Source organism: Sorex araneus, chromosome 3 (assembly GCF_027595985.1).
Source record: "Sorex araneus isolate mSorAra2 chromosome 3, mSorAra2.pri, whole genome shotgun sequence".
Classification (NCBI taxonomy): domain Eukaryota; kingdom Metazoa; phylum Chordata; class Mammalia; order Eulipotyphla; family Soricidae; genus Sorex; species Sorex araneus.
This window is the reverse complement of record NC_073304.1, coordinates 89,585,668-89,609,797: the sequence shown is the minus strand read 5'-3', so window position 1 is coordinate 89,609,797 and position 24,130 is coordinate 89,585,668. Positions and strand designations below refer to the sequence as shown.

Below are 24,130 nucleotides of genomic sequence, written 5' to 3'. Positions count from 1 at the left end.
CAAGCCAGGTCCCGAAGGGGATTCAGCACGATAGACCATATCCACACAGTGACCAAACTCATTGAAGTTTTGTGAGAGTTCAAGATGCCGCTCTGTCTAACGTTCATCGAATTAAAGAAGGCCTTCAATTCTGTTGAGACTGAGGTGGTCATTGAAGCCCTGGCCAAACAGGGTGTTCAGACTCAGTATATAAAAATCCTCCACGAGCTGTATTGTGAATTCACCACCAGGATCTCACCATTCTACACGGAAGTGGTCATTGATGTAAAGAGAGGGGTGCAGCAGGGTGATACCATTTCACCGAAACTCTTCAACATCATGCGATGACTGGAATGGGAAGGAATGGGAGTGAAGATAGACAGTCGGCAATTACACCACCTCCGCTTCGCTGATGACATCGTTCTCATAACACCAAACATTAGCCAAGCGGCACAAATGCTGGCCGACTTCGACCATGAGTGTGGAAAGGTCGGATTGCAGCTTAATCTCAACAAGATGATGTTCATGAAAAACGAACTGGTCCCTGAAGCTCCATTTGCTCTCAATGGAACGAACATCTTCGAATGCAGCAGCTATGTGTACCTGGGTTGAGAAATCAACATAAGGAATGACTTGGTGCCAGAACTGCACAGGAGGAAGAGAGCAGCATGGAATGCATTCAAGAGCATCGAAGAAGTGGTTAAGAGAAAAAAGAACCTCCGACTCTGGGCACATCTTTTTGATTCCACCGTTCTTCCTGCACTAACATATGCCTCAGAGACCTGGGCATATGTTAGTGCAAACAGGATGAGAATGCTATTAGGGTATCCCAAAGAGGAATCGAAAGAGCTATGCTAGGAATATCATGTCTCACTCAAGTGAGAGAAGGAATCTGGAGTTCTGACCTTTGTCGACGGTCAAAAATCAGGGATGCTCTCTCATTTGCCAAGGCATCTAAAATCAGATGGGCCAATTATGTAATGCGATTCAGAGACGACCGCTGGACTAGAGCTGTTACCGACTGGATTCCATGGGATGTCAGAAGACCTTGTGGCTGCTCACCAACTGGATGGTCAGATTTTTTCATCAAATTCCTGAATGAATGATTTGCGGCTCTTCCTGTTCTTGGAGCAAGCAGATATCATTGGGCTGCACTAGCTCGAGACAGGGACAAATGGAGACATTACTGGCGCCCGCTTGAGCAAATCTAAGATCAACGGGACTACAAGTGATACAAGTGATTGTAAAATAGTATAACAGTTTGGAAAACTTACATAGATCCCTTTTAGTATAGCTATTGCTTTCTTATCCATGATACAGAGTTAAATTAAAAGGCTGATTTCAAAGAAATATATGCAAAATGACTATACCTTTGTTTTGGTTTTGGGCCACATCCACTATGCTCAGGGGTCTTGGCTCTACAGTCAGTAATTACTCCTCATGGTGATTAGGGGGACCATAAGGGATGTCTGGGATCAAACCCAGGTTGGCTGAGTGCAAGATAAATGCCCTGCTCTCTGTATTATTGCTTCTACCCCAAAATGACTACATCTTTATGTAAATAAATAAATACCTGTATTTATATATATACTTGAATAAAGAAGGTCTAGAAACAAACGCTGTACATGGTAAAATTTAATTTGGGGTGATCTCCCCTGCAGTGTTTGGGAAAACCAGGGGCTACCCACTTACCAGTACAGATATGACAGTTTGTTGTTTAATCAGCAGTGTGGTGTGGTGCCACCTGTGACCCTGGTGTTCAGGAGCCACCAGGGCTACATTCAGTAATAGTGAGGACCCATTTAGTGACAGGGATTGAAGAAGGGCCATATATAAGGGGTTTTCTGGGAGGCGGTAGGCACACCCGGAGATACTCAGCAGTTACTTCTGGCTCTGTGCTCAGTAATTACTCATGGTGGTGCTGGGGGACCATATAGGATGCCTGGGATCAAACCCAGGGTGGCCATGTGCAAGGCATGTGCCTAACTGCTGTACTATTGCTCTGGCCTCTCACATGCCATTTTGTGCTCCAGCTTTTTGAGCTGTTTCCCTCTCCTAAAATTAAAATTAAAGGTCTTGTAATTTTTCTTTCCTTTTTGGGTCACACCCAGCAATGCACAGGGGTTACTCCTGGCTCGTGCACTCAGTAATTACTCCTGGCAGTGATCAGGGGGACCATATGGGATGCTGGGAATTGAACCTGGTTCGGCCGCATGCAAGGCAAATGCCCTACCTGCTGTGCTATCGCTCCAGCCCCTATAGGTCTTGTAATTTTTATTTTTTAAAATCATCTATACTGCCTAAATTTTTATAATGAATATGATTTTCATACTCAGAAAATATGTAGAAAAACTCTCAGTTTAGTTTTTGTTTTTGGCTATACCAGGCAGTGCTCAGTGGCTGCTCTGAGCTTTATGCTTGAGCTTTAAGCTTGAGGATTTGCACCCGGTGGTGGTGGCCCTCAGGGAACTGTTGAGGGCCTGGGTCGAAACAATTTTTTTAAATCACAAACAATGAAAGACGAACAACAACAACAAAAAGCCCAGCTCTGTTGACACTTGTATCATGGGCAAGGATAAACCCTGCATAGTTTTTCTAAAATAAAGAGGTACTAAAGTCCTCTTGCAGGGAGTCATTATCCATTTATAGACCAATACTTTATTTCTGAGAGTCATTACCTATTTATAGATCAATAAAACAAAGTCTAAAAGCTCCTTCGGGAAAGTATTTTCCCCAGTGGGAGAAATTACTCAAAGTTTAGGCAATATATAAAATTTTAAAAGTTACAAATTAAATTAAATTTTAGGAGAGGGAAACAGCTCAAAGAGCTGGAGCACAAATATGGCATGTGAAGGGCCAGAGCAATAGTATAGCAGTTAAGGCAATTAGAGCACACGTTTGGTGGAAGGAGCCCCAAGTTCAGTTCCCAGCACCAAATGGCTCCAGCACCACTGGATGTGGCCCCACAACCAAAATACCGCCCCCCCCCAAAATCCAAAAAGGGAGAATTTTACCTAGCAAAGTGATCAGTAAATGTTTATTTAATGACTAAAATTGTGATGAGCACTTGAGCACTGAGATTAGAAAAATGGGTTTGAGGAAGAAAGGGAAGGGGAGGGAGGGAGGGAGGGAGGGAGGAAGAAAAGAGGAAGGGGGTAAGGGAGGGAGGAAGGAAGGAAGGAGGGAAGGAAGGAAGGAAGGAAGGAAGGAAGGAAGGAAGGAAGGAAGGAAGGAAGGAAGGAAGGAAGGAAGGAAGGAAGGAAGGAAGGAAGGAACCCATGAAGGAAGCTAAAATTTTGGGGCACTGTTGTCTGGGAAACTAGTGGGATCTTCTTGAAATTCTTGCCCCCCTTGAAACACTAGGAATAGTGGGTAGAGCAGGAGTGGTTTTGTCCAGTTGGTATGGGGTATCTGTGAAATAGACAATTTCATTAGAAATTGTAGTGCCAACGAGGCTTACCCAGCATAGTGGTGGCAGTAAAAGACTGGGGAACCTGGGGGGAGGGAGGACAGGAGGTTAGGGGCGATGAGAGTACAGTAGGTAGAGTGCTTGCCTTGCATATGGATAACTCGTTCAATCCCAGGCATCACATATGGTCCCCTAAGCCCTGCCAGAGTGATCCCAGAGCACAGAGCCAAGAGTAAGCCCTGAGCATCATCGAATTTGGCCCCAAACCCAAACAAAGCAAAGGATAAATATCCCCAAACCAAACCCAAACACATTCCTATAAAAAAGAGGGAGAGAGAGAGAGAGAGAGAGAGAGAGGAGTGAGAAAGAGAAGTGACATAATGACAGTGATGGAGGGTCTTAGGCACTTTAATCTTAGTGGAAGTTCAGTAGCATTGTGCACCAAAACCAGAAAAAATAACGCTGTCGTTTTAACGTTAACTTTTCTTATAACTCAATAAAATAAACAAATAAATAAATAAATATGTTTTTAAAAACACCAGTTTATCCAGCTTTCCCAGAATCATCACATTTGGTTACCAGGAGCCTAGTATAAATATTTGTTCTTTCAAAGTTAAGTTTACCTGGAACCCGACAGAGCACACACACAGCCTTTTGTGTGGGCTAGAATTTGTGGACTTCATAGCCTGAGGTACATGTACCTTCCCGAAGATAGTTTGCTCAGAGCCTGGGGCTTCCCACTCATTTTTTAAGGTGAAGGACCCTCACCCCTTCCCTCCAGTCTCCTGGAACCTACCCTGGGACCTACTCTGACCAGAGAGATACCTGACCAGAGAAGAATGGAAACTGTGATTATGCTTGGAGGTGTTTCCATAAACTTTCAGACAATATTATTGTTCTTTTTTATATTGTTCTGCTCACAACTATTCTTTGTTTTGTCTTACATGTGTACTATAGATAAACTTTTGACAAAAATAGAAGTCACTCAGCACTGAGTGACTTGAGTAAACAATAAACTCATGCTCTTACTACCAGCTCTCTGAATATTTTCTTTGGAATTGGTACTTACTATTTGCAGATTCTCAGACAGGCTTGGCTTGCAGCAATACCCGGATACCAAGTTGCAAGAAGAATTTTTTTTTTATTGCCGAACAATTCTTTATTGCACACAGGTATGTAGTATCACTTCTTGTTCTTACCAACTTTGATCCCAGTCCCACAATAGTTCAGACTTCAGTTCTCATTCAAGATAATAGGCAAGTGGGAGTGGTATGGATAGGTGGATGCTGCCATAGATGCATGGGCATGGGGTGATATATAGCCTAATTTTCAATTAAACATCTTATTAGTACTTTAAAACTATACTGTTTTTGACATTGGAATAATATTAATAAGAGTTCCTGTTATCCAGTGCTCAGTATTGGATCCACGTTGCAGAAGACTTAACCTTTCGGAGGATTCCTGTTTCTCTGAGAATGTGATGATGGATACTCTGGACTATCTCTCCAGGAAAATGCACTTGCTAAAAACCACACAACATGACACCATTTTTTTGTGAACCCTCAGATTAAAACTACTCTTTAATAAGGGGGAAAAAGAGGTGTAACCAATAATATTGAAGGATATGGAGAGGATGAAGAGAGGAGGAAAGAAGCCAAGGAAGGATGACCCAAGTGGTGAAGGGAGAGGAGCTGGAACCCAAGCCACGTCTGCGTGGTGCATGGTAAAAGAATTTACCAGGAGTGCAAGACAATTTAAATGAGAGCAGGGCAAGTTTATTAAGGAGAAAAAAACCTACCTTTTGGACTGAAACAGAGGGGCCTCCAGAGAAAGAGGTCTGACTAGCATCCTTAGGAAAGCATTTATTGTGTCTTGACTGTGTACATGGGAAATTTCTGCTTTTGATAAACTAGCTCATTCTAGGAGGTGAGTGGGCAGATGTGTAGCCAATTCTGGAAGGGAGTACATTGTATACAAAATGTTGTGAGTTAATCACATAAAGAGAGTGAGATGTTTGTAAAACAATTTTATCTTATCCAGGAAAAGAAATAGTGGGATCAATTCTACGAATTTGAGTGGCAGCAGGATGCATAGAATATCTTGCTGGGCCAAGTCTGCAAGGCAGAGGTGTCTAGGCTAGTTCTAGGAATTGATTGGCAGAATGGAGTGATGCTGATGGGGGCTCTGGAATCTCCTGGCACAGCTGATTGTATTAGCAGGGACAGCACAGCTGATTGTGCTAGCATAGCAGACATTTTAGATACAGGTATTAAGCTAGACATCTTTTTAAGGGACGTATGCTATACTGTTTCAAACAGTACAAGAAGAATCAAGAAACTGAAGTGTCAGGAAGCTCTGGGAGAAGAGAAACCTAAGGTGTGTACAATCAACAGTATCAGACTAAATACTAAACATATCCTTTTCATTTAGAGTTAAGACATCAGTGCTTAGAAATTGAAGAGGTAAAATAGTCTTGTGTGTGGCTGACTCAGGTTTCATCCTCAGCACCATATATGCCACCCTGTGCACCAGCAGGAGATATATCTGAGCACAGAACAAGGAGTAATTCCTGGTCACTGCCAGGTGCCCCCCCATACCACATCAAATAGTGGTTAAAAATTAATTGTTGGCAACTGGGAATAATTTCACAGGATAAGAGTTATACTAATTGCACTACCCCCTATTTCCACTTTTTAAAAGCCCAACAAGTGTTCAGGAATGGCATTTGAGTAGTAATGAAGGTAGGAGACTTGATTTGATGATGTGTTTACAAAATGTTAATAAAGGGTCGAAAATTGTCCATTGTACATAGGTTGAGGAGTTTGTGGAATTATGTCTATTGTACCTTAATGCACTATAATGGAGTAAAAAGTCAGAAAGCAACAATGGAAGGAATCATCTACATTGAGGAAATAATAGAAATGTTTGGTTTGGTCAGTAGGAAAATGAGAGAATGAGGCAATTAAAATAACAAACAAGGGACTGGAGAGAAAGTGCAGGGGTTAAGGCATTTGACTTGCACACAGCCTACATGGTTTGATTCCCAGCACTGCATAAGATCCCGCAAGCACTATCAGGAGTGCTCCCTGAGCACAAACCAGGAGTAATCCCAGAGCACTGTTGGATTGGCACAGCACCCCCACCTAATAATCACTGTATCACTGTCATCCCATTGCTCATCGATTTGCTCGAGTGGGCACTGGTAACGCCTCCATTGCGAGATTTGTTGTTACTGTTTTTGGCATATCAAATACGCCATGGGTAGCTTGCCAGGCTCTGCCGTGTGGGCAAGATACTCTTGGTAGCTTGCCAGGCTCTTCGAGAAGGGTGGAGGAATCGAACCCAGGTCGTCTGTGTGCAAGGCAAACGCCCTACGTGCTGTACTATCGCTGCAGCCCCACCAAATAATAATAATAACAACAACAACTACAACAACAATAACAATAATAATAATACGAAAATAAATTAGGTTCTTGAGAGAAACTTTTGAATAGGATTACCAAAAGGCCTAAATCAATTCAGATGTTTAAGAAGCTTTTAAGTAACTTTAAAATTACTTAAATTCTACCCTCCCCTAGTTTTGACCTATAGCAACTTTCGAAACAAATATTTTTCTTTATTGATACCAAGTGTCATGGTCTTACCACCACAACCATAAGATCCTAACTTGCATTTCTGATGTAGATAAACTAGCTTTCTTTCTTTATTTTCCCCCCAAGCTTTAGAGTCTCTTGGGTTGAGAGCTTACAGGTTGGCCATTTATTCAATACAACATTGCGCCCCCTTCCTAGCTCAAAAGTTGCTTCCTTTAATTTTTCACTCAAATTTCTACAGTCATGAAGGGTCCAGCTGAAGACAGAATGTGGGCACAGAACCCTAGTTCCTCTGGGGTTAGATGAGACTTAGGTACTGCCTTTTCCTGACAGCTGCAATGTTGTGCTTGCTTTAGGTGTTTTCTTTTCACTCTTGAACATCTGAACCACTTTCCATCTGAGCAACCATGAAGGTAGATAATCGGAGAAACTCATACAAAAGTGCTTTATCCTAGAACAGTTGGCTTCCAGATTCACAGGCATCCCTCATTAGTTAAGGGTTGGGAAAGGAACCCAGCAAAGGGCCAATAGAACCAGGTGGTTCTTAGGGACCTGCAAGGCCCTGCCCTGATATCTGTAGCTGTGGCTATTAAATAATTAATCTCCTGTTGATCCTCCCAGGGATTTCCTATCCAATTTTGATGGAATACAATCTAAGGAGGATGTAGAATACAGAGAGATTGATCCGCTTTTAAAATATTTGCTCCAGAATATTGATCTCTTTAAACCATACTCACAACTCTAGGTGGTTATAAATATAAGTTATGTCTCTTGCCCTTTCTAGATTTTATTTCAGCCTTTAGATTCTGTTTCCCTATTTCCCAAGATTCAATGCCGGGCGCTGGGGGGAGTGGTGGGAAGTGCTGGCCCTTTAATGGGGGAAGGGGTGGGGTTAGGACTCTTAAAGTCAAGGGCAGTGAGCCTGCCCTGACCCACGCTACCATGAAGAAACTAAGCAGAAAGGACAAGGACAGTCAGGAGGTGGGTGTCAGCAACGAGGCAGCTGGTGTGGTTTGTGTGGCAGTTTCTCTTCTTCTGCTCCTAGTGCTGTTCCTTATTCCCCTTGCAGGGCAGCTCTTGAGACCTGGTGAGCCTAGAGGGTGGGGTTTTCAGGCTGCCTGAGAGTCGAGGGACCATGGGCCAATAATCCCGACCGTCTTGTCATTAGAAGACTGGTGATGTTAAAGTTCCATAGCTTCCTAACTGAGGTAGAAAGTGCCTCTGGGCTTTTTCCCTGTCCCAGGTTTACCTCCCAGATGCTCCTCACACACACTCACCATGGGAATTGATCATGGAGGAAGTCTACCAGCCTGCAAAGATGCAACTCCTTGAAGGTATCACTGTGTGGGCTGTTTCTGGACTGTGGAGGCTTGTGGGTGTGTTCAGTGGGTGGATGTGAGCTGCAGCAACACTGGGATTCCAAGTTATTCCAGTTTTTGAGTACAGCAGTAGTCACAGATCACATTTATCTGTCCTATATATATTCCTCCTCTTGTGGTAAAGTTATCAATAGCATATCTTGGGTTATTGTGTTTGTTTGGGGTACACACCCAGTGATACTTAGGGATTTCTCCTGGTTCTGCACTCAAGAATTACTCCTAGTGATGCTCAGGGGACCATATGGGATGCTGGGAATCAAACCCAGTCAGCCACGTGCAAAGCAAGAGCCTTCCATGCTGTGCTGTTGCTCTGGCCCCATCAATAGCATATGGTTGTTAGAAGCAACATGATAATTTCCTGGTAAAACAGCTGGTGCACTGTAGTTCTCTTTTTTTTTGTCACACCTGGCAATGCTCAGGGGTTACACCTGGCTTTGCACTCAGGAATCACTCCTGGTGTTGCTCAGGGGACCATATGGGATGCTGGTAATCGAACCGCGTCGATCTCGTGCAAGGCAAACGCCCTACCCACTGTGCTATCACTCCAGCCCAGCACTGTAGTTTTTAAGTTGCAGTGAGACAGGGCAGCTGGAACTTGGTAAGGAGGCCCAGAGATGATAGTTTGGAGGGGGAGTAGGTGAAGGTGGTTGTAGCTGATTACCACTGAAGTGGGGTCAGTGGGGAAGTTACAGGTGATTTGCTATAGTAGTGGGGTGATGGAGATGGGTGCTGTAGTTGTGAGGCTGAGTTCAGCCTTTATAAGGGTATTTGAAAGTGGCGCTGGCTACTGGATCAACTGAAGCGCTACAAAGAAGCAACCCCTCTCAGTGAGGTCACCCACGCCTGCCCACTCAGGCTCGTGCTTAAATCAAGGCCCAGGAAAATCCTATGGGCCCCTGGTTTCTGAAGAAGAAGAGATGTCTGCTCCTCAGTTGGGGGAAGAGAAAAAAGAGGAGGAAGAAGGAAAGGAAGATGTGCATGAAGACTTTGACCCAGCCCTGGAGGAAGAGAATGAAAATGATCTCTGGGATCCAGCTGTCCTCAGTGCAGTCCATCATACCCAGGTACCATGGCAGCAAACAGGTGGGTGGGCAGTTGTCATGAACTTTCTGTGCTCAGATTGTTGCTAAGCATCAGATCCTCACCTCTAAGATAGGTGCCGGATTAACAGATTCCCTTTTAATGTAGTTTTATTTTTGTAAAGTTGTTCAGAATTCATTACATTTAATATTGAGACAACCAATCCCACCACCATTGCACCTTCTTACCACCATAACAGGAAGGTGTGTGAAGATTGTTGTATTTCATCCTGGAGCCATTAAACCCTTGTATAAGAGATTACAAACATATTAGTTAAGCCCAATCAAATGTGTGCTACTCTTGGTCCATCAGTGGTGTAGAGTATCAGAAGTGTTTGTTGTGGGAGCTTTATTTGAGTCTCTGGAAAATTCCCTGTCAAGTTAGAACCTTAGTAGGTTAACTCTCCTTCCCTTGTTTGTCCTGCTTCCCATTGAGTTTGAGATTTTCCTCACTTTAAAACCACAGTCCTGTGCAGAGTCCATAAGTTCTGGCCCTGCTTCTCGTGCTAATGGCGAGTTATCTTTGACCTTTGGCTCTGGCTTTTGATATTGATCCCTGTGGGTTTCCACAACCAGTAGAGAGATAAGGATTCTCATGTAGAATGAAGTGGTTCAGATCCTCCTTCAACTGAATCCTGCGGTACTAGTCTCGCATCCCCTAGGTGAGAGTTAACCTGGTCCTATTAACTGTGAATAGGAGGGAGGGTCAGGGCTGCATTCCCCAGGGAGTCAGAAAAGGTCGGCCTAGCTGCCTTCCCTATCAAAATCCCAGATAGAGAAAATGTCACAGTAGTTCATTTGACTTTGGCTTTTCCTGCTTCCCATTTTAGAGAGGTCTTGTCAGTTCTCGTGGAGTGAAGGTCCCTCGGATTCTGGGGATGTCAGCCACCTCCTTGCACTTCCTTTGGCAGGTGAGTGTCTTCTGTCTCCATTTGGGGTGTCCCATATTTCCATTATGTTTAGTCTACTCTTGATCTTGCTCTGGAAATCAATCACCCGTGGGGTGTGGGTATGATGGGAGATGCCCATCATGAGAGGAAACAGGGCAAATGACAGGAATGGTATGGGGACAAGAGACTGTCATGAAAAGGGACAGAATAAATCCCTAGTTCTACTTTACAGATATTTTAGCAGCCGAGCAGCACTAAGATTAGAAGTAGAAAGAGCACCTGCCTTTCAATGAATGCCTAATGGGAACATGATCTGGAGTAGAGGAATTGCAGGAAATCTTCAGGGGAGAATGAGAAGAGGATGTAGCTCTGTGACTTGAAGAGAACTGTCACGGAGAAGAGAGGGATAGTTGTAGAGTCACCAGGCAACAGGAACCCTGCTTTTAGGGTCTGAGAAGCTGCTTCCTAGGTGACAAACTGTTAGAAAAAGACTGGGATCCAGAGTCTGGTGCCCTAACAAAACAGCAAAAATTTTTGTGTGAATGGCAGACAGAAATAAAAGAAGGAAATGCACTAGCAGAAGCAAGGGCTTCATTCCCTGGGTAGAGATGCCTTTCTCCCACACCTCTTAATTCTCCTCTCAGGCCCCAGACTACATGCCGTCAGTTCCTTTCTGGCCCACTTTCCCCAGAGTCAACTCGCAAATGCAGCACTGTGGACCTCAATTGTCCTTGCCAAACCAGACTCTCTTATGCAGCTCTCCGACCTCACGGTCCCCTAGATTCAGGTACTGGTTCAGGGTGCTGGGTATTTGGCATCTGGGATGGATTGAGCTCTTCTCTGGAGATCGGAGGAGAGAAAAGGCTATGGGTGGGGAACATTGCTAGCCACCACATAAAGACTTCAGAAACCTAAAAGAAGTAGAGGAACTTAATATAGAGGCCTCTCCCTTCTCTTACAGATGAGGAAATTGAGACACAGAGACAGAAAAGAACTTATGTGGGCTGGAGAGAGACTAAATGAGTGATGTGCAAGCTTTGCATGAGATGTCTAGATTTCATTCTCCAGGACTGCAGGGTGCCCTGAGCCTGGCCAGGATAGACCCCTGAGTACTGCAGAGTATGCCCCATCCCCTTCAGGACCAAAATAACAAAACAGATTAAAAACTTACATAAAGTCAGCTTACTATGACAGAACTGAGAAAAAGGTTTTGGCATTCATGGTAACAAGGTCAAAAGATTTCTACTATGTCAAGATTTCTTAGAGCCAAGTTGCAGAAAAATGTCTGAGAGGTATGAGCCTTGTTCATTAAGTGTTGTGATGTTTCACGTGATTGACTTTGAGGAGATTTCCTTAAACATGGTTCATTCCATGCCTAGTTGGTTACGAGGCTAATGAATGGAGGGGTAGGGAACTAAGAGTTGCTATCTACCCAGCCCATGTTTCTTTTTAAGTATTCCTGGTCATCTGACCCAGTTCCACCCTCAACATCAACGGATCTTGCAGAAGCAACATCACAATCAGATCTTGCAGAAGCAGCATCATAGTCCAACAACAAGGTAAAGCTTAGACAGGAGGACAGCTGAGGGGAACCCGTTGGCATGCTGGGTTTTCCTTTGTGATTGGGTGTCTCCCTCAGAGTTCCTGCACAATTAGACTCCTGCTGCCTACCTGTGCACTCTGTCCTGTCCTTCCCAGAAGCTTCACTCTCTTCTCACTACCGCTTGGGAAATTTCCCGTGGCAAGGGTGGGAGGTCTAAATAGATGCTCCTCCTGGATTGAAGTCCCTTAGCCAAGAAGCGTTGGTCTCAGCAACCAGACCCTTATGCTAACCTCATGACCTGGAAGGAGAAGGACTGGGTGATTAAAGTGCAGATGGTTCAGCTGCAGAGTGAGAACTCCCACCTGGATGACTATTACTACCAGGTGAGCCTCAGGTGCTCTTCGTAGCTTGGGATCCTGGAGTCAGATGGGTCTGGGTTCCATAAGCTTTCACTTGAATCTATTGTCAGCTCCAAGTAGCATGCCAAATCAGGTGGGACAGGATCCCTGTGTTTCTAAAGTTTAGATTCGAAGCTAATTTCCTTCTATTCTACACCTCAGCCAAATGAGGTGATTTATAATTCCGTTAATATATACAAGGGCATAAGAGGGATTTATACGTATCTGAGTCTGATGAGATGGTCATCTGTGTTTGCAAATGTCATTGGGAACTGTAGGTACTTGAAGCTTATTAAGCTGCATTGAGAAATTATTTACGTATTTTATTAAGCCTAAATATTAAGTTCTAAACTTGGTATGTGCAGTTCTAAACTTAGTATGTACATTTGCTGGCAGTTTATTCTAGAGCTGTATTAAAAATATTTCACATGTATCTATGTGCTCCCACTTCAGTGTAATTTTGATAAAAAGCATCTTGTTTTTATAGCCATCATTGAGTGTAGCAGGTGAATTAATTTAGCAATCATGTAAAAAACATAGCTTCCTGCCTACATCAGCAAGATATGAGATATAGCAAAGTATAGCAAAGTGTATTTCCTATTTTTATTTATTTTTGAGGATAACCAAACAAGGAATCATACAAAACATTACAGGTAAATGATCTGTAATCTCATCCATCATTTTCATCCTGGTAAATCTGGAAATAACACAATTTATGCTCACTGTTGTTAGCAACTTTGCTCAATGAGTCAAGCATTTTTATGAGATATTTCAAATGCCTTTTGGGAAAAGGTAACTTAGGTGTGACAGTGATCTTGCTCTTGCTCCATTCAATGATCAGAGCCCCTTCACTGACATTCTCAGCTTTACCATTCACCTAGAGTTGCTCCTGAAGAAACTGCTCAAAATTGGCAGCATCTATGACTCCTTTTATTACAGAGTGCTTCATTCCAGGGTAAACTTTAGAACTTTCTTCTTTTGCTTGCCATTTGTCGCAAGTATTTTCTATGAGTGTCATGATTGCAGCAGAGGCAGAAAAGGGAGGTAGGTATACTACCTGCCTCCCCCTTTCAAAGCAATGTATTTACAAAAGGGTTGTCTTCACTGTCTAGATACTGATAAATAAGTATATAGCCTCTGTGCTTTCATAGAGCCATGTGCTTCTTCTCTTTGTCAGTTCCTATTAATGAGTTTCTAAGCTCCCACCAGGGCAAAGGCTATCTTATTTCCTTCAGTAGCCTGTCAGTGCTCAACAAAAGTACTGCTTCCAAGTCTGAAGTTTAGTCCTATCTTTTGCCAATAATTTTTAGGCACCCCACTGACTGCTGGGAATCCTATATTTGAGCATCACACATTAAGGCACAAAACCAAAAGAAAAAATTTCCCCAATGTAGCCTAGAGCATAAATCTAGAGCATCTTTACCTTTTTCTTCATTTTATGTGGGTGTTAGAAATGTCTCATAATAAAAATTTATCTACTTTTTACTTTTAAAGATCTAAGACACAAACACCTTATAAATGGTGGGATTAAATTTGTTTAAATGAACAAATGCTTGTAGAAAACTTGACTTTTTGGGCCGGAGCGATAGCACAGCGGGTAGGGCGTTTGCCTTGCACGCGGCTGACCCGGGTTCGATCCCCGGCATCCCATATGGTCCCCCAAGCACTGCCAGGAGTAATTCCTGAGTGCAAAGCCAGGAGTAACCCCTGAGCATCGCTGGGTGTGACCCAAAAAGCAAAAAAAAAAAAAAAAAAAACAAACGACTTTTTCCTCCTGCTTCCTGTCTCCGATTTTTTATGAAGTCTTATGGATCATTGATTTTAGGTTGCCTAGGCTGTGTTCCACTTTCTCTTTTACATCTGTGAGCCCCTACTGTGAAGTCCCTGCCTTTGTCTCCTTTCATATATTTTCTTTTTTACACCAAACTCCAGAAACCTTCTTCTTCCTGCAAGGATTATGGAAAATGAAATCATTTTATACTTGACTTTTTAGCAGTTCCTAAATAGAGGAACTTGGTTCAAGTTCTCATTTGACTCATATGTAGCTTTATTTTAGCTGGGGATTTTACAGATTTAAGATTCTAGAGCTGCCATGCAAACCCTGAAAAGTATAAAGGTAGATGAGAGGTCAACTGACAATCCATTTCTAGAACTATTTCTGCATTTCAAGTTGCTGATGGTCTTCATGCTCTAGATAACTGACTTAGGAAGCAAAGGCAATATTAAAATATAAAAAGGGAAGAGGAGAGAGCTAGTGTGCAGAGTATAGCTTGGAAATAAGGGCTATAGAAAGGCTGCAGATGCGGGAATAGGTTTGCTTCCACCACTTTGACTCAGCACTTTGCTTTGTTTTTCTAGTTGAACTAATTGTATCTAGTTCATGTATACTTACCCTGAACACTCACAGACAACAGGAGTGATTATAGGTCTCCATCCCCTTAAGTTAGTCTGAACTTATGAGGGCACTTTAGCCCTTCCTCCAAAAAACCGAAGAGAAAGAAGATTGTGGAGATATAGTTCTTGCCTGTTCGTGAGTTCTGTGGGTTATAGAATCAATAGCTCAGCAAAGACTAACATGCCAATATAGTTATTTGGCCCAGGGTGTTCAAGATATTCTAGCATAACTTCTATAAAGACTGAAGGTGTCAGGATTATTTCTGGAGTAAATAATTTAGGATAGTAAAATAATAAAATTGTGTTTGAATGTTTTGTGTTCCTTCATTCTCAGGAATATTATAAGAAACTGGAAGAGAAGCAAGTAGATGAAGAACTACTTGGTCAAAGGAGCAAGGTTGAATTTCACAAGCTGGACACACCCTACATTCAGAAGTCAAAGACTTATGAGTCAGGTAGAACCTTGGATGACCCTACTTACCAGGTGTGGACTTCTAGGTATTCCGAAAATAGGAGGGTAAGATGCCTCTCTTGATTGCCTTTATGCAGTGCTTCGAATAGAAGGTTCCCTTGGCCAGGTAGCTGTATCAACATGTTTTAGCCCTCGCCGGGCTATAGATGCTGTACCTCATGGAATTCAGGAGCAGGTAGGTATATCATCTCCCCAGAACCTACATTATCTTCCCTGTTGGAGCACCCTTGTGTTTGAGTTCAGATTTCAAGCTAGAATGAGGAAGAGGTACAACCATTTAGTGTCTAGCCTCTTCGGCTCAATTTCTAGGTCCCCTGAGGCCTGGGTTGCTGCTGTCGAGGTATGGCTGAAGGTGAGTACTTTTTCTCCTAGGAAACAGGAGCTACCAGCTACCATAAGCTGCGAGTATTACACCACATTGAGAAGGTGAGAAATCATCTCTTCAGGGACCAGTTCTTAGCTTGAGAAGGGGGGTAGTGATAAATTTCACCCCTCCTCCCTCTTTCCCCAACCTCATATTCCTAGATGTTCCTTCAGTTACTAGAGATAGAGGAAGGACAAAAGGATAGACCTCCACAGCCCTGCTCTCAGCAGCAGAGAAACAAGGTTGAGAAGCTCTTTCAGGCCTTGAAGTCCCAGGAGCAGAATGATACTGAGTGAGTGTGGGAGAGTCACACCTCAGCTCACAGAGGGGGAAAAATGAGCAGTCATTGGCGTTGTTTGTAGCCCTCTCTATGCAGAGCCCTGAAAGTGATCTCCCTGCTCACTTGTAGGAAAGCTACTGATGGATTCCTGCAGGTGCTCTCTGTGAGGAAGGGAAAGGTCTTAGTGGCTCGGCTGCTCCCTTTTCTACCCCAAGATCAAGCTGTTAACCTCCTTCTGGTTATCATTAATAATCTGCCACTCCTGATCAGGAGAGACATGGCTGATCAGGTATGTGACACTGCATAGAGAAAAGAATAGATTATTGAATGGGTTAGTGCTCTCTATAATACCTCCCTGGCTCTTTCCTAGAGATGCCAGAGAGAGGTAGAGGGGTTCTGACCTCATATTTTTCATATGATAGTTACAGAAAAATAATAAGAATAGCTGATCATCTTCAGGAACAGTAAACAAAGATGCTCAAGTGTATGAGAAGATAAGGATCATTTTATCAATGTTGAATCTCATATCTAATCTTCTTATGAAAGGCACCTTAGGAGAAATTGATACTGAAGGATCAGTACTAGGAAAGGAGATAATAGATGGGGAAAAGACTGGAAAGTAAACTGACTTGGAATGTACCAAAGGCAGTTCAGCAAGAACAGGAATCTGGAGGCAGGTAGAAGGAGGTGTGTTCATAGTGGAGGCTAAGACATGTTCACTAACCTTCTTGCAGGCCCTGCAAATATTGTTCAAACCTCTGAGTAAATGCATAAGTCAACTGACCTTCTATGAACTTCTCCAAGGACTTCAGGGACTAATGCTGCTACCACCTTGCTCCTCAGAGCAACCAGTCAATGTGGTGCTTCAGAATCAGGTAACACACTTGAGAGGCTTTTCTTTCCATGTATCTGCTCACTAGGTGGTATCACTGGCAGATGAATAGGGGAGAGTCATATCTTCACACATCTTTTGCATCTTCTCTGGTGTCAATCAACTTCTAATCAACACTAAAATAACCTGGAAAGCTTTTATTTTCCTTGGTCCCATTCCCAGGGACCAAAGTGATCTGGGTGATACTCATCCATCTTTTCCAGTAAGCTCCCTGATGAGGGGACTGGTGTGCACTCAGAACAGAAGTTATCGGATTTGATTTGTATGAGTAAATTCTGGACCACATCACCTATATGTTTATAATTTTTACACATATAGCACTATACCATTAGGACATTAATAGACAAGAATAAGTTTCAGGGCTGGAGAGAAAGCATAGGGATTAAAGCACTTGCCTCACATCCCACTGCCCCTAATTTTGGTCCCCAAGGCTACATACGGTCCCCCTAGCACCACCAAAGATTACCCTGGAGCACAGAACCAGGGATAACCACCTCAGCACCCCTAGGGTGGCACAAACAGCCTCCCCTCAAAAAGGGAAGTTTCAAGAGAAAATTCTAGGTGAAACTTCTGATATTTTCTTAATTCTAATCCCAGTGGATTGTTCTGTGAATTCCTTTCTGAAGATCTTTGCCTAAAGTAGTGCTTCCTGTTTTGGTTTTTGAGCCAAAGCTGTTAGTGCCCAGGGGCAGCTCCTACACAGCAATGCTCAGGTGACCATATGGTGCTGAGGAATCAAACTGGCAAAGGCAGATGCCTTAACCCTTATCCTCTCTGGCCCCTTAAACTGTGTTTCTTAAAGTGGGGTCTAAGTGCCAGGAAGATGGCTCAAGTGGAGGAGCATATGCTTGGAGCACATGAGGGCTCAGCACAAGGCCCTCCTTCTGGTCTCTGGCACCAGATGGTTTGCCAGCATCACTGGGTGAGGCCCTAGTGGTCTCTCAGCACTTCTGGGCCTGAGCACCACTGCCCCCACAGTAACAGTAAAGATTTGGGTCAATAAATTGAGTCTTGGGGGGAGGTTTGAATCTCTAAGTATGCATTTAATTAGCTTTTCAGAAGAATACATTTAGATTCTGGAAAGGTTGAACAGTGACTGCCTTGAATAAGCCTGAGAATTCTTTTATTTATTTATTTTTAGTTTTATTGAATTGCCATGATAGTTATAAGCTTTCATGTTTGGGTTACAATCACACAATGATCAAACACCCATCCCTCCACCAGTGCACACGCCCCACCACCAATATCCCTGGTATAACCCCCCTTCCCCACCCTCCCCCTGCCTCCATGGCAGACAATGTTCCCCATACTCTTTCTCCTTTTGAGATTATGGCTTGCAACACAGACACTGACAAGTCATCATGTTTGGTCCATTATCTACTTAAGCCTGAGCATTCTTTGGCTGGTGTAAACCTGGACAGTTTTATGGGTGTTGGACTCCATTTGTAGATGTGATCTTGCCCTTTCAGTAGGGAAAACTGCAGAGCCAGGAAAAGTAGTGGATGCCTGGAGTGAACTCACTTATCCTTGGAGTCTTTATCTCTTACAGTTTGGAATATCCTTGCTCTATGCCCTGCTGAGTCATGGGGAACAGCTGATATCCCTGAGTTCTACCCTCCAACCCAACAGTGACCATACAACTTGGTAAGATAATATAAAAGCGTTGTAAATATTATTTCATCCTGCCCTGGGATGTGACAATTGAGCCATGCATTTTCAGCCCAGTGTATCCAAGCATTTGGGAGGCTAGATAGTAAAGGGGAAAAAATAACAGTTTCAGATGTTCTGTTCTCCCCCAGTACTCCCAGTATTCTAGAAAGGGGTTTTCAAACTCTAGTGCAGACTTGTGCCAACTCACAAATGTGAAAAAAGGTTGAAAACTGCTGGTCTAAAGTATCAGATTTCTGTGGGACATCAATCAATATATTTTGGAAACAAACACATTTGTGTTTGAATTCTGGTCCTACCATTTGCTGGCAATACAAGTTTTAGATACATTACTTTTACCTTGTTTTGTCCTTTATAAACTAAACATGTAGAGGTAAGATACTAACCTTTTAGGAGTTCTTAAGAAGAAATATGTATAAAGTTCTCAGCCTTGCCTGGCAAATACCAATCATGCAAATGTTATCTTTAATTGCTAATCATACACAGGGTAATTTGGTTGGTAGGGCAGTAAGGACCTTGACCGGAGTTTCAGTTTCTGCAATGACTAACACATTTCTTCTTTTGGAGTCCAGGACAGATATGGTGGTTCTGATTGCCTGGGAGATAGCCCAGATGCCTACAGCCTTGCTGGCAGAACCCCTAGCCTTCCCAAACAACCTTCTTTCCATGTTCTGCCGTCATGTGGACAGACAACTGGTACAGTAACTGGAGGTCAGGATGGAGTAAGTGGCAGAGTGTCATAGCTGTTTGTTTAAACCATTCCAAGTTCTATGTTTCTCTCTTTTATGATGCCAGAGCTTCAAGTTGTATTAATTAAACCATATTCAAGTGTGATCCACTGGCAATACATACACACCAGTTCAGTGTTAAACCATGTGTATGAAAACTAACTTGCTTTCAGAAGTATTTCTTGAGCATTTACTGAGTAACTAGTATGTCTTGTGGCCTATTTCTTCAGTGAAACATTATTCCCAGGTGCCTTGGTCACTGTAATGGTAATTATTCTGAAACCCATAATTAGAGAAGTCAAATTGTTAATTCAAGAAATATTAGTGGGGGGCCCTGAGAGACAGTGCAGGAGTTAAAGTGCTTGCCTTGCAGGTGACCAGCCCTCGAATGATCACTAGCACTGTATATGTTCCCCTCGACACAGGTGGGTTTTTTCCCCTCCCTCCTCCCCCCAAATAACAGAATCAGTTACTCCAGGTTAAAATATTAACAATATAGTCATCTATCCTTAGAATGAGAGATGTTACTGGTGCCCGCTCAAACAAATCGATGAGCAACAGGATGACAGTGACAGTGATCCTTAGAATTTACCATCTGCTACAGTCAGATTAGTTTTTAATTATTATTTTAATGTAGACAAAAGCCCCAACTGTTGACACTATTCTAGAATTGAAATTGATTAGGTAACAAAGCCCCAATATTAAAATCAAAATGTATAAAAAATCATTTTTTGTGAAAATTTTTATTAAATTTCATTTTCCCCTTACACTTTACATAACCACTGGTTTACAAATCATGATTTATTATAGACATTCAATATTCCAACACCAATTCCACCACCATTACACCTTCCCTCCACTACTGTCTCCAATTTCCCAACCACTCTTTAAGCCTGTCCCTATAGCAGGCCCTTCATAATTTATATTGCTTTTTATAAATAATTTGCTAACAGAATGAAAAAAATGTTCCCTTAGAAGAAAGTTAGTGAGGATTTTTGTATCTCACCATGGAGCCATTAAGTCCTTGTATAAGAGATTACTAAGATGCTGCTATAGGCTAAGCCTTCTGTGTTTATAGTTTGGTAATCGAGATTGATTGCTTTCTATGTTACATCCAATCTGCTACAGTCAGATTTCGAGCAGGCACTGGTAACGTCTCCATCGTGAGACTTCTTGTTACTGTTTTTGGCATATCGAATACGCCACGGGTAGCTTGCCAGGCTCTGCTGTTCGGGCAAGATACTTTCAGTAGCTTGCTGGACTCTCAGAGGGGCGGAGGAATCGAACCCTGATTGGCCTCGTGCAAGGCAAACGCCCTACCCACTGTGCTATCGATTCAGCCCCCTACAGTCAGATATTAATCACAAATTTAGAAAGTGTAATTGTGTTTGCCATTAACATCTGTTCTCTTTGTAGGCTTGTCAGGATCTCTTTATCTGGTGTTCTGGAATATGCATTTCCTGGGAAAATGTAATTATTAACACTAGCTTTATGGGCTTTGTCTACTGGGATCCAGAGAATCTGAAGACATTTCTCATGCCTTGATATATTGGAGGACCCTATCCCGTTTTCTTATCCTTTCTTCAGAAACTTAAAATATGGCACAAGGTATAATTAAAGAGATAATAGAATGATGTGTTGAAACTTGTTTATAAGTTAGGCGGGATCATGGAGGCATTTTCTTATGTGTGAATCTTAAAAAAAGAAGTACCTAATTAAAAGAGATTAAAGCCTTGTTGTGTCTAACAAAGGTGTGCTACAAATATCACGATGAAAACAAAACTGTGACGAATAACTAGTAGAATAGTCATTCATCAATAGAGGTTAATTTGATATGAATGACATGTATTCTGTGTAGAGGCACTAGTGTTCAGTGACCCCAAATGAGAATGGACTTAGGTGTGTTAAGAAAAAATTGTAGAAGTACAGAGTGATGAAGTTGGGCCGAGATAGGGAGAGTATAGATCAACAAGCCATAATTAAAAAAAAAACAAAACCAAAAACCCCTGGGTTTCTAATTGTTGACAGGAAATCAGATGTTTAAAGTGACTTGTCTGTTTTTACAAACTCAGTCTGCTGAACTGATAGGGGCATAAGAAAAGCAGAAAAATGTTAAGAGGTTCTCCCAGACAGAGAAGAATAGCTTGGATGAGAATGAAAGAACAGTGGAAATGAAAGGCAGGAAAGATTTTTCAAGAGTGAGTTGACTGGTGTTTCTGGGTAGGTGGTGGTTGACAATTAGGGATTACTCCTAGATAGCAAAAACAGTGAGTGTCTCATACCAAAGTGAGCCAAAAAAAAAAAAAAGAGAATTTTTTTTTGGGTTAAAAAGATTTAGACATTTTCAATATGAAAATTATTATTATAGATAAGTTATTTATGGATAAAATTATGAAAATGCAACACAGACTGAGAAGGGATTTTCTTTTTTCTTTCTTTTTTTTTTTTTTTTGTGGGCCCCACAGGTGGCTTATGTGACTTACGGAGGAGAAAGATTGTCACTTTCTCCACATCCGCCTCTGCCACCCGGGAACCCAGGGTTACTGGGTTCTTGTCTCGCCTCACAGGAAAGAATTTCAGGAATAGATGAGTGTGAAGTAAAACAGATTTTATTTGGAAGTTTTGAAGGAAAGGAGGAAGAGAAAGTGGGAGTGGAGAGTAATGCTCAAGAGAGAACCTGGGCTTTTATAAAGGTGAAGGGAGAGCCCCACACCCCAGCATTAGACATGAAAGCATGAAAGTCCACATCTCCAGAGTGGAGATGCCGGCGCCACATGTGTTCAGCAGCATGGGCACAAGCAGCACATGGGCTCAGGCAGCATATGCACCAGGAACTTTCAATAAAATAGAAAACTGGAAGTAGTGTTGCGAAAATTGAAAAGTACTTTAAGAAAGGAAATGTGGGGATAGAGTGCTTACAGCCGGCCCTGAGTGACAATCTTAATGGAGACAGCAACCTGATAACAGGGGCTGAAGAGAGAGGCGCTGGCTATAAGAATAGTTACCTTGGGGGCCAGAGAGATACTACAATGAGTAAGGCACTTGTCTTACACAAGGTTGATCCAGGTTCAATCATCAAAACCCCACATGGTCCTCTGAGACTGCTATGAGTGTCCCTGAGAACAGAGGCAGGAGTAAGCCTTGAGCACCACCAGGTATGTCTTGCCTCAACTCCAAAAAATCATTTTGTCAAAGTACTTTTCTATAAGTAGGGTTATTAGGTCATAGGTAGTGGTTTGTGCAGGTTAAGGAAATTGTCAAAAAGAGGAAAGCAATACAGGCTAATATTATAAAAAAAATAATGGGAGGATGGGATTTAAAGCATAAACGGAGGAGTTGGCCTTGAAAGTACTCGGAGAACCCCATCTGGTTGTGAAAAAAAAAAAAAACAAATGAACAAAGTAGAGCTTTCATCTTAGCCTCACTCTCCTGCTCCCGTGATGCGTTGGGATACCATTTCCCAGAGAAAACAGTAACAAAACAACTCGATTACCTTTATTCCTTACCAACCTTGTTTCTCTGTGGGGACAAGGGCGATTTGGCTCGGGAATCAGGTCGAGGGGCTGACCTCAGGATGGTCTGTGCTATCGAGGGGCACTGCTCTGCTTGGGGACTGGGACAAAAACAACGGCACGTACAGAAAAAAAAACCAGGAACCGGTTCTATTAAGAAGCATCTGCAGAGCTGCTAATCACTGCCGGAGGCATGAATTAGGCGCTTGAGTATTTCAGGTCATTAAACTGGCTCTGAAGGCTCTAACGCGAGGGATTGACAGCGGCCTCCGCCGGCCAGAACCACACCCCGTCTATCCATCTCAGCGGCCCCAGGAGTCACGAGACAGCGAGCGTGCCTCTCCTCCGCGCATGCGCAAGACGCAGCTGGGCGCAGGTGACCGGAAGCAAAGAGCCGGTCCGCGATGGCTGCCGAGAAGGGGGCCGGAAGTGCCTCCGCTGGTGGCGGCTGTGGCTCGGGAGACATGGAGCGAATTCTACCTATGTTGTTGGTGCCGGTCCCCTCCGAGGCAACGGGGCGGCTGGGATCTCGGGCGCAACTGCACCGAGACCAAGAGGTCCTGGCGAGCCTGACTGCCGCAGGCAGCCTTCAAGTGCTTTCCTTGGCGCCGGGCGACCCCGGAGGGGGCGGCTGCTGCCTCGACGGCCCATTTCGGCAGTAAGTGTTGAGGGGAAGCTGGGCGGCATTTTTAGAATTTGAGTTCGTAGCTCGGCGGGCTTTTTACCCTGTCGTCTGGCATAGAGGGAGCGGGTGAGAAGTTAGCCTCCGCGGAGAGCCCAGTTGCCTCAGAACGCTTTTCTCCCTTTGCTGCGCCCCTGAACCTTCGTTTCCGGGTTCCGGGTGGGTGGAGGCCATTTCCGGTGTTTCTGCCCCGCAGCCTTGCGCTGTGGGAAAGGATTCAAGTGCTGCGCCTTCAGCTGAACGGTGGTGCAAGCCTGCTCATCCCTGTGCACCAAGCCAGGTTTTTAAAAATTTCAGTCAACCCGGTTAAGGGTTCCAGCTAGCACCTTCTTTTATATATGTGTATATATATATTTTTTCTTCTTCACGTTTACTCTATAATTTGCCCACTCATTTGTTCGTTTATTCACTCAACACTTTTCGCACTTCCTGTTATCTAGGAGCACTGCCAGAAAGGTTGAATACGACAGATCTTAAACCCCAGGGTTACGTAGTTTGGGAAAACTGGGAAAAGACTTCATTTACAGTAACTCTCAGTCCAGGACGTGACAATTTACGTTTGGGAGTGCCTGGGATCGTTTTAATAATAGAAACCACTTACAGGCCAGAGGTTGCATCCCCAGTATCCCCATATGGTCCCCCGTGCCAGTCAGGACGGATTCCTGAGTGCAGACCAGGAGTAAGCCCTGAGCCTTGCCAGCTGTGGCCCAGTGAAGAAAGCAGTTACACATGAGCTCTTTAAGACTTCGAGTAGCCAAGTCTTTAGAATCTCTAGGTCCTATTAACAACCTGACAGAATTATTGTGTGCCAAATTAGCGATTGCTTTAACCTGTTCTGTGCTTGTTTTCCCCCCTCCCTCCTTAAAAC

General features: G+C 43.3%; 2 protein-coding genes across 4 annotated transcripts in view; both read left to right on the top strand.

Moving 5' to 3' along the window:
• The first annotated feature begins 9,277 nt into the window (after positions 1-9,277).
• PATL2 (PAT1 homolog 2) lies at positions 9,278-19,045 on the top strand. Its single transcript, XM_012933015.2, has 13 exons — positions 9,278-9,424; positions 10,270-10,350; positions 10,974-11,116; positions 11,784-11,888; positions 12,114-12,255; positions 14,999-15,119; positions 15,214-15,311; positions 15,509-15,562; positions 15,662-15,792; positions 15,910-16,069; positions 16,515-16,655; positions 18,222-18,316; positions 18,913-19,045. The coding sequence occupies exons 1-13, from the start codon at positions 9,278-9,280 to the stop codon at positions 19,043-19,045; spliced, it is 1,551 nt and encodes a 516-aa protein (XP_012788469.2).
• Positions 19,046-22,975: 3,930 nt separating this feature from the next.
• SPG11 (SPG11 vesicle trafficking associated, spatacsin) overlaps positions 22,976-24,130 on the top strand; it is a 102,008-nt gene continuing 100,853 nt past the window's right edge. For all 3 annotated transcript variants that reach the window (XR_008629299.1, XM_055132492.1, XM_004609628.2), the window contains exon 1: positions 22,976-23,238. Coding sequence is in view for 2 of the 3 variants with exons in the window: in XM_055132492.1 (XP_054988467.1) it covers positions 22,985-23,238 (254 nt within the window). In the remaining variant the exon portion in view is untranslated. The remainder of the gene's footprint in view (positions 23,239-24,130) is intronic.

Coding starts and splice junctions, on each gene's coding strand:
- PATL2 (XM_012933015.2), top strand. CDS start 9,278: ATGTCTGCTCCTCAGTTGGGGGAAGAGAAAAAAGAGGAGGAAGAAGGA. Junction 10,351..10,973: donor CCTTGCACTTCCTTTGGCAG/GTGAGTGTCTTC, acceptor TTCTCCTCTCAG/GCCCCAGACTACATGCCGTC. Junction 15,312..15,508: donor CTCATGGAATTCAGGAGCAG/GTAGGTATATCA, acceptor TTTTTCTCCTAG/GAAACAGGAGCTACCAGCTA.